The sequence below is a fragment of the Microcaecilia unicolor genome, chromosome 5, assembly GCF_901765095.1.
Source record: "Microcaecilia unicolor chromosome 5, aMicUni1.1, whole genome shotgun sequence".
In the NCBI taxonomy this organism is placed as follows: Eukaryota; Metazoa; Chordata; class Amphibia; order Gymnophiona; family Siphonopidae; genus Microcaecilia; species Microcaecilia unicolor.
Window position 1 is genome coordinate 38,520,565 of NC_044035.1, and position 10,118 is coordinate 38,530,682.

General features: G+C 41.8%; 1 protein-coding gene across 5 annotated transcripts in view; it reads left to right on the forward strand.

Moving 5' to 3' along the window:
* Positions 1-9,667, forward strand: part of SH3PXD2A (SH3 and PX domains 2A) — a 627,470-nt gene extending 617,803 nt beyond the window's left edge. For 4 of the 5 annotated variants that reach the window (XM_030202798.1, XM_030202801.1, XM_030202802.1 and 1 more), the window contains 2 exons: positions 3,667-3,786; positions 3,884-6,915. In XM_030202798.1, coding sequence (XP_030058658.1) covers positions 3,667-3,786; positions 3,884-5,821 — 2,058 coding nt within the window. In that variant the 3' untranslated portion in view covers positions 5,822-6,915. Of the gene's footprint in view, positions 1-3,666; positions 3,787-3,883; positions 6,916-8,671 lie in introns of those variants that run through there. The other variant, XM_030202799.1, reaches the window with a different exon arrangement.
* The last annotated feature ends 451 nt before the right edge of the window (positions 9,668-10,118 follow it).

Below are 10,118 nucleotides of genomic sequence, written 5' to 3' on the forward strand. Positions count from 1 at the left end.
GGGGCAGTCAAATTGGGGCAGTCTGGATTCACTGAACGGTAAGGGTTAGGTGCCGAACGCAGCACTGAAGAGGTGGGCTTTAAGCAAAGACTTGAAGACGGGCAGGGAGGGGGCTTGGCGTAAGGGTTCAGGAAGGTTGTTCCAAGCATAGGGTGAGGCGAGGCAGAATGAGCGGAGCCTGGAGTTGGCGGTGGTGGAGAAGGGTACTGAGAGGAGGGATTTATCCTGTGAACGGATTAGCAAACATTAGCAAACAAATTGCAATCTAAATTTAGGTAATCTCCAGCTCAAAACAGAGGTTCTTTGAATTCTGCATGAAGCACAGGAAAGATATTATGCCTTATGAGCAGGAATGCAAATGTTTCTTTGCAAATGAAAAAAAAAATATATATGTCTGTTTTTAAAGTCACAGTCCAACATAACCAGAATTGATTTCTGCCTCACAGTCAACTTTCCAAGCAGTTTACTGATTAGAAAAGAGCACTGCAGAATTTGGTTACTGTGAGGAAACGTGGAGCCCACCGTCATGCAGTTTGAGTCAGCAATTCTGCCGTGTGTAGACATCCCGCTGCTGCTTTGCTGGGATGAAATTAATCAGGCACAGTAGTGAATTATCATGCCCTGTAAATGCCATTTTTCAGTCATTAACCCGGTTCTTCTGTTTTAAGTTCTATATCTATTTAGGGGGGGGGGCAGAGGGCTCTTGTTCCAAACACATTCACTGGGTGGTTGTTAATATTTTCCCTTGGTGTTTGACACAGGCGCTTTTTCAAGTAAACCTTCTTTTGGCAAAACTGCTATAATTAATTGTGTGCTAATGTGAAACACACCAGAAACATTACGCCTGCATTCTGTTTCCAGTTGGTTCTTTTTAATCAGGAACATTCTCAAATCTGCATGTACCGTGTCATGTTTCATCCCATGTTGCATTTTTAAGACTACCGGGCCAAAATTAGTGATTAAAACATTACTCGGCACGTGGAGAGTGATCTCTCTATTTAAAAGGCAACCCCAACGTTCTATGAAGCCTCCACGGAAGTTGAGGCGCCCGAGATATCCGGTGTGCCCTGGAGTGTCTGCACCGCCCTCGCGTCAAAACGTCATGACGTCGAGGGCGGAGCTATGACACTCGAGGGCCGAAACGGAAACGCCACAGGCACGGCCACGGAGGCGCAGCAAAAAAAAAAAACCCTCCCCACACACAGCGACGCGAACCCCGAACAAGGCAAGTAGCTCGGAGGGAGGGGGCCCCTTGCTAGCGCCCGTTTCATTGCGCTCAGAAACGGGCATTTTTTCCTAGTTCTATAATAAAGCGCCTAGGATATGAGTGTAAAATGATGCCTATTATACATAGAAATAGGCGCCTGTGTGTCTTTGTGAAATACTAGTACACCAGCCCTCAAAGGCGTAAATTTTAGGAGGGCAAGTAGATGCCCTACTTAGGTGCTATTTTCTAAAGACGCGTGGAGGGGGCCTTTTGGATAGAACATCCAAGTTAGAAAAAAAAGTCCATCTCACAGCCCTGTTTTCGATCAGGAAAAAGGTTGGGTTTTCCTCTTCGAAAATACTTGGGAACGTCCAAAATGAACAACCATTTTCCAAAATAAAACGTCCAAATTATGAACTCCAAAAAAAAAACCAGAACAAGGATGTCTGGCATCATTTGTACTAAAATGGCAACACAGATGTCCATGCAGAGCAGAGGGGCGACACCCCGCCCAGCGCATCCCAGGATGTGCTGGGCGGGGCTGGGTGCCGCCATTTTGCTGTCGTCAAGCCAAGGAAGAGGAGGGAGGCAGGCTGCGTCCCTCCTTCAACTATAAGGTAGAGGGGCCGGGAGGGGGCTGTCCTTATGCTGGACCACCAGCTGGGACAATGTTGAGGGGGGGGGGAGTTGGGGGTGGACCTCCAGCCCCCCTCCATCGCTCGCTAGGTGGGTGGGAGGGGGTTTTGTCAGCAGCCACTAGACCACCAGGGACCAATTTCGGGGGGTTTGGAGGGCTGGAGACCCACCGGATCTCCAGCCGTCCCTGAACCTGGGGGGGGGGGGGATCGGAGGTCAGTTGGACCTCCAGCCCCCGTTGCTCGGGCCTCGGGGAAGCGCTTTTGACTTTCGTGGCAGGGTGTTTGACAGGTTTGGGCTTTTGACAGCCCAGGCCTGTCAAACAAGTGCGGGAGGATTGTGCTGAGCACATGCTCGGCACAATTCGCCCGCACTTCTAATCGATGATCAGAGATAATTGCGCTGCTTAAATTTGCATGCATTATCTCTGATCATCCGTGTGGTAAAGCCCCGCGCTGTTCCAGCGCTATTTTTAGAGCGCTGTTTGGAACAGCGCGGGGCTTTTGATCATGAGGCTGTAGGTGTATCTCTGGTTCTGTGGGGCTCACAATTTAAAGGTTAAAAAAAAGAGAGTTGAAGTGGGATTTGAACCTGGATCTCTTGGTTTATGGACACTAGTTTGGCCGGCTCTGCGACAGAAAGCAGTTGGCACCGGCCAAAATCGGCTTTCCATTATACCGATCTGGCCGGGCTCAGGAGATGGCCGGCCATCTCCCGATTTGTGTCGGAAGATGGCTGGCGATCTCTTTCGAAAATAAGCTGGATAGGTGCGTAATCTCTATGTTTTGTTTTGTTTTTATTACAAGTTGTATCCCAGAATTGGGGTCCCGTTTTTCTTTTTTGATTCTATTGATTGTTTTCCTTTTATAAGAGGGGGTTATCTCCAACCTCTCTCTTTTCCTGCGTCCCCTCCCTTTCTTGCTTTCCTGCCGAATAAGGAGATTTTTGAGGGCAGTTCTATAACTTTGTGCCTTGATATAGACATCTCAATAGGGCATGCTTGGCACCAATTCTATAATGGCATTTAGATACACTGAAATATAGGCATGGCTGCTTATGCCAGGTCAATGGCTTGCATAAGTTGGCGCACCTAAGTGCATCATAAGTACATAAGTAATGCCACACTGGGAAAAGACCAAGGGTCCATCGAGCCCAGCATCCTGTCCACGACAGCGGCCAATCCAGGCCAAGGGCACCTGGCAAGCTTCCCAAACGTACAAACATTCTATACATGTTATTCCTGGAATTGTGGAATCATGCAGCACGCATAGCTGATATTATTCTGTAAGTTGTGGAGTGGAAGGGAGGATTGGCCACCAGGGCGGCCTCATTACTTTTACTCTTGAGGTGGCAGTAATTGCAGCAGCAGTATCCATAGTCATGACAGCTAGCGTACGATAATGATACTGCTCTTCCTGTCACCTCAGGCTGCTTCTCCACTCTGCCCCTGTCATGCCCACACACCACCCATTCCAGCATTAAGCAGGTAGCATGGGGTTTTTTTTTTTTAACTGTGCTATCTGTTTTAAGGCACCTCAGCCTTTAGCATTGGCTTGTGCTAATATTTAATTCATGGTAAAACCCACACTAGCTGCTTAACTGAGCTAAATTAGCCTACTTAAAATGTTAATAAATTAAAAAAAATGAATAAATTAAAAAAAATGGAAAATAAGATGATACCTTAGCAGTTTTGACTAGCTGTTGGAAGTCAAAGTCTCTTCTTCAGCTCAGAATATGGTCTTGATGAGCTACAGATGTGTTAGATTATTTGATCTGCACGGTGATTCGATATAACAGTACCTACTATATTGTGTGTTCTGCAGGGATTCCAGTTGCCAAAGCCCCCAGAACCTCCTTCCGTAGAAGTAGAATACTACACTATTGCTGAGTTCCAGTCTTGTATTTCTGACGGAATAAGCTTTCATGGAGGACAGAAGGCTGAAGTAAGCATAGACAACCAAGATAGAGATGTGATTAACTTTAACTGCAAAAACCCATATTAGAATCTATTTGACCTAATACTGTGTTAATACATTTTAGGTTATTGAGAAAAATTCTGGAGGCTGGTGGTATGTACACATTGGAGACAAAGAGGGCTGGGCACCTTCTTCTTATATTGATAAAAGAAAGAAACCAAATCTCAACAGAAGAACCAGTACACTAACAAGGCCAAAAGTTCCTCCTCCTGCCCCTCCCAGTAAACCAAAAGACTGTGAGGACGTGGCAGCTCCTGCATCTTCAGCCGAGAATCAGGACTCCCCGTTGAAGCACAAATATGAGGAACCTGAATACGATGTACCCACTGTTGGCTTTGACTCAGAACCTGACCCCGATGAGAATTTTAAAACTGATCCATTATCTCTGAGTCATGGAGAAAACGGCACCTTGGAAAAATTGTTTCAGGCATGCAAGCCATCTCCTGTGTCTTCACTTCAGAGGGCAAAGTTTAAATTTGGCGAGTCCTCAGATGACATCTCTCATGAGGAGGAGACAATTTATGAAAATGATGGATTTCGTCCTTATCTTGATGACACAGTGTCGAGTAAGGAGTCGAGTGGTGATTCAGATTCTCTGCAAAGCTCTTCGTTATCTCTGATTAGAAATAATTCTCCAAGCATTGTTTCTTCCAAATCATCACTTTTAAAACTCAAGTCTGAGAAATGTATCCAACCGGAGCTTGGGAAATGTCAGTCCACAAACAGTGATGAGACAAAGCCCAGGTCAGCTTCAGATGCTGGTTTACATAATAATCCGAAGATCTGTGCAAAGAAGGAACTGGACCAGAAACTTGGACAGAGCTTCTCCACTCGAGCAAAGCCATCAGTTAGGCCTAAACCTTTTCTCAATAAAGCAGATTCACAAAGCCAAGAGAAAATGGACATTAGCACTTTACGACGTCAACTGAGACCTACAGGTCAGCTTAGAAGTGGACTTAAAACTTCAAAGAGTGAAGAATCTGAAAGCCCCCCACAAATAACTTCTGAAACTATTGATGAGCCTCCCAGAAGGAGCTCAGTTGATCTGACAACAAGTTCTTCCCACACCCTCTTGTTTTCAACCAATCAATCCAAACTTGAAAAAGATTATGAACGAAAAAACACTTACATTACCACCAGTTCCTATCAGAAGGTTCTTGATTCTGAAATCAGTTTTCCAGCAGGAGTTGAAGTAGAAGTGTTGGAGAAACAAGACAGTGGGTGGTGGTATACAAAGTATGAAGATATGGAAGGATGGGCTCCTTCTCACTATCTAGTACCTATGGATGACCAGCAAGAAAAAATCTCAGCAACAGAGTCTGATGCATCATGTACCAACAGTAAGAAGAATGAAAACAAATCTAACAGCCTGGAGAAAATAGAGAAAAGAGTTCAAGCTTTAAATACCATCAACCAAAGCAAGAGAGCAACACCTCCAATTCCAAGTAGACCACCAGGAGGCTTTTCCAAGCCTTCAGGATCAGGCAGTAGTACTGTGAAATTGAGAAATGGAGTGAGACAGTTAGCAGTGAGACCACAGTCTGTTTTTGTGTCTCCACCACCCAAGGACAACAATTTTTCTTGCTCCCTTCGGAGAAATGAATCACTATCATCTACAGATCATCTGAGAGCAGTCCGTCGGAATTCGTCTTTCAACACTGTCCGGCCACAAGCGAATGAAGCAAAGGGAAAATTATCTGACAAGTCTGAAGTGGAAATATTGGAAACACCTACTCATTCCCCTCAACGAAATGGAATTCCTGTGTCCACTGTTCGACCAAAGCCCATTGAGAAATCTCAGTTTATTCACAACAACCTCAAAGATGTTTATATCTCCATCGCAGACTATGAAGGGGATGATGAGACTATAGGATTCCAAGAAGGTGTCTTAATGGAAGTCCTAGAAAGAAACCCAAATGGCTGGTGGTACTGCCAGGTCCTTGATGGTGTAAAATCTTTTAAAGGTTGGGTACCCTCAAATTATTTAGAGAAAAAAAATTAAATATTGCAGATTCTGTAGATCTGGTTTATTCCAACTAATGACATTGACTCGTGCTGGTTTGTACAGATGTTTTATTTAAAATGACCGATGAACTGAGGACCAGTTTGAAAAGTTGTCTTAAGGCAAGTAGTCAAAAGATAACTTTGTAAAGCAGATGCAAAGAGGGAAAAATAGGCAGAATGCCTTTTGTAAAGTTAAAATTGTATGGAACAGGGTACTGCATCAGTCTTTCTCCAAACCAAACATGTGCCTTCACTCTATGTGATATGCAATGTCTACTCAAGATATGGATGAGATTGGGCTTGTACCAAAAAGCCAGTGTCTGCCTCACTTCTTTCTCTTCTTAGCACATCGATAATGGAGAAGTGGGCATGCTTAAATTCATATTTCAAACCTTGGTTTACAGATAAACTAATCAAAGAAAGCAGAGAAGAAAGTGAATGCAGATTGCAGACTGCTTTACCTGTATAATCCAGGTACCGGGCCTGATTTACTAAGCTGGTTCTCCCATTTTGCGTCTGGGAGAGGAAACCTTAGTGAGTCAGGCCTACAGGGTCTCCTTGTCTTGGAATAACCAAGCTCCCGACTCGGGTTTTAATATCCTGAGGTTCTTATAAAGCCTCAAGCCCAGCATTTGCATTTTATATGCTGCACCTCTGGGTTCTTTAGTGAGGTTCAAAATATATTCAGACCATATTCTGCTAGAAACAAAAAAGGAAGAAAGAGAGAGTGCTTGAATAACTCTTTAAGGGAGATGGTTATTTTTGGAATGCTGGCAGTAAAACACAGACCTTGCTGCCAGTGATATCAGCAGTTTCCTTTTTCATTCAAGCTGCCACCATTCAGAAGTTTGGCGCACATCAAAAAAAAAAAAAAAAGGACAAAATAAGAAGCATATTGCTAAATGTTTTGTGTCTGTTTTTGCCACAAAATCAGGGTCTAGCATGTTGCTACTGTGTTGGGCTGCCATTGTGATACCTATCAGCACCAGGGTTTACAAACTAATCCATTTTATTTTTCACAATCTGTACAGTTTTTTTTAATATGTACATTTTAGTGGATTGTTTTGCTTGTTAATTTTTTTCCTCTAGATTTTTGTTTCTGGGTATTTTTTTCATTTTTTGGGGGGGGGGGGAGGAGTTGGGTGTGTGTATTTTGGGTACCGTAACAGTTTCTCAAGTGACAGCTCTTAGGCACCAAATTTTTGTTATAGTTCACGTACGAAACGCAAACTTTGTACTGGAAAGCATTCCCAAGGTACTGCCAGGGTGAAATGCGTCCTAAAATCAAAGTGACTATGCCCCATTTACGTTGTTTGTATTTCTGATACTTTAAATATGATATATCTGAAACTAAAAGGAGTCTAAACCTTTTGAACTAGACTCAGTTGCAAGGTAACTTTTGAGTTCATAAACTTCTGTATTTGCTAGTCAGCAAACCATGGATTCACTTGCCTATTAAGCCCTGTGTGTGCTGATTTTCTAATTTCATCTCCCTTGAAAACAAAGAATAAAAGTACTTTTATAAACTGTGTTTTTAAATTAAGTTAGCAATGAAATCACAGCTCCATTCCTAATTTGCTAGACGAGCAGTATGGAGATTTAAACCAACAGATCCCAAGTTAGCTGAAAGCATTTTCAAACCAGCTCAGAACCTCTCCTTATTGTGGTATGGCTGTAATTCCCTTAACTTCATTTTCAAAGGTAGCAAAAATTCAGCATTGTCTTCTTGATCAAGATGATGTGTGAATTACAGCCAATTGTAAAAGAGCCACAACAGCCAATCAAAAAGCTGACTGTAAGATAGTCCATGTCTGACTGGCCACCATTGATATTCCTTTGAGCACCAGGATCACTGAAAGAATAAAGCGAGTTTTTTTTCTGTTTTGCTTTGATTCTTTTTTAAATTCTTTCCCATGTTTGTTTCCTAGATTTAGCACACAGTTTTGTTCAAAGATCATATATATATATATATATCCATACTTGATAGTTACTATATGCACATCCCGGTAGAGACTCAGCTGGTTCCAAATTAATTATAAAAGACAGCTCATCAATTGTGCGTTACTGCTTTATCTCAGAGCTTTCCCAGCGTGGCAATAGGTGAGGATATCATCCTGCAAAAAAAAAAAAAAAAAAAAAAGCTTTGCTCTTATCATTCTTAACATTACTGATGTTACTCAGTCAAGTTAATTTCGTGGGAATGATTGGCAGTTAATCGTGATAGACCCTGCACAAGGCTGGATAAAACAGTAGATGCTCTGTAGACATTTGGACGCAACTTTGGAAGATTTTAGAGTTTTAGGGATATACAGGTATGGGTGGAGGGTGGGTGAAGGGAAATAACAGGCCATGTTGAACTCTGGGTAACCAGCAGGAATTGTAACTAGTAGCCTGTTGATGTACAGTATGCAACCTGCGTACCAGCCGATACATTAAAAATATCACCTTAACTCCTTAACCAGTGGATTCAAATTTAGTGGCACCGTGTGGACTGTGACCCTCCTGTTTTCAGCCACATTAAGTGCACTTGCCTGATAGACGTCCAAGCGCTGTTACAGGATTTGTAGTAGACATATTATATTCTTCTGCTGGACAGTAATGCATAGAATTATCTGCTAGGTTGCAATACTAATACTAGAGATTTAGTTACTCTTTTTATTAATGCTAATGCAGTTGTATCAATAATGAGGAAGAAGTGATTCATTGTTTTAGAATTAATGCACTTTACCAAGAAAAAAACACACACACACATACAATTAAGTGCATTATTTAAAGGTGCAGTATATACAATACTTCAAATATTTATTTAAGCGATGAGTAATTTATAATTATTTTTTTTAAAAAACAGGACTCCATGCGTGATTAAGGAAATCACCACTTGGCTTATAGTGATGAATGCAGCTCCCGAGAGTTTTGCATTGAGCCATTGAAGGAATTCTAAGAAGAATGCTTACCAATAATAACGTCTCTATTTTATGATGAGAGAAGCCAACATGGTAGAAATACCCAGAAAGGCTCTTATCCCCACCGGTTTACTTCAGGCTAATATCAGCATTCTTTGATTGCGTTTGTATTTGGTAATTCTTATCAACTTGAGAAGCGATATCAGTGTTCAGGAGTGCTGTGTGGCGACTAATTACTTTGAACGGGGTATACATCATCCTCTTCGATTTTTTTGGGACTCGTGAGCGAAAACCGAGATACCAGAAATCAAATTGTTACAGAAAACAGCAGAAGCTGGCTTTTGCTGAAATATTACTTGAAATTGAGGATCTGATAACACATATCGTCAGTTATATCTGATGTAGTTTAGCCAAAACTGACACTGTGATTGTGGAATAATATTTTAGTTGTAAAAAATTTTTAACAGCAGTGAAGGGAAATCAACAGTACTGTTTTTCTTAAACCTTCTTTCAAAGAATATCTTGTAGTGTTGAATGGTGCCCCGCTGTGGTAGGAAATGGGTACTGCAGCCTTCCTATGTTTCCTTCTTCCAAAAAAAAAAAACCCCAACCCTAAAACACCAGGATTAAAACTAAAAAGATGTCACAATACATTTAATTAGACAAAATTATAAATGTGAAATTTTGGTTTTTTGCTGTATACTGCAACTTTAATAATAATGTGCACTTCTGAATTCATTATTGCAATTTATATAATGCCTGAAATACATTTCTATGATTCTTCTGTTTGTGTTTTGAAATCTGTTTTTTTTTTCTCTCCAAGAAAATGCACCTCCCCAATTCTAGTTTTAGATCAAAATAAAATTAAAGTTGGTTTCTGTTGCCATGTTCAGTCAGGTTCAGAACTAATAATCTTACAGAGACTTGTGTTTAAACTCTGGAAAAAAAAAAAAGATGTGTGCTGGAATCATGTTGGAAAGGTACATTTCTGCTTCTACAAATACAGTCATGGTATGGATGGAAATTTACTAGGAACGCTGGAACCACCCACAAAGAGACTGTCTTGTCACATGCCAGCCGAAGCCATCCATGGGGAGGACCCCCGATAAGTGTAAAGAGATGGACAGACACAGTAACAGCAGAGTGCTTTCCGCTAAAGATGAATGCCTTAAAGAGCCAGAACTGAGCATCAAACACAAAGCCAAGCACAAATGAAAATACTTCAGTTTTAGTGTCACTAAGGGGGAACATTATCAACATGGGCTACCATTAACATCAGGTCCCATTTTATGCAATGAGATCTAGGACCTCTTTTATCAATTTATTTATTACATCTGTACCCCGCGCTTTCCTGCTCATCGCAGGCTCAATGCGGCTTACATAGTAACAAGA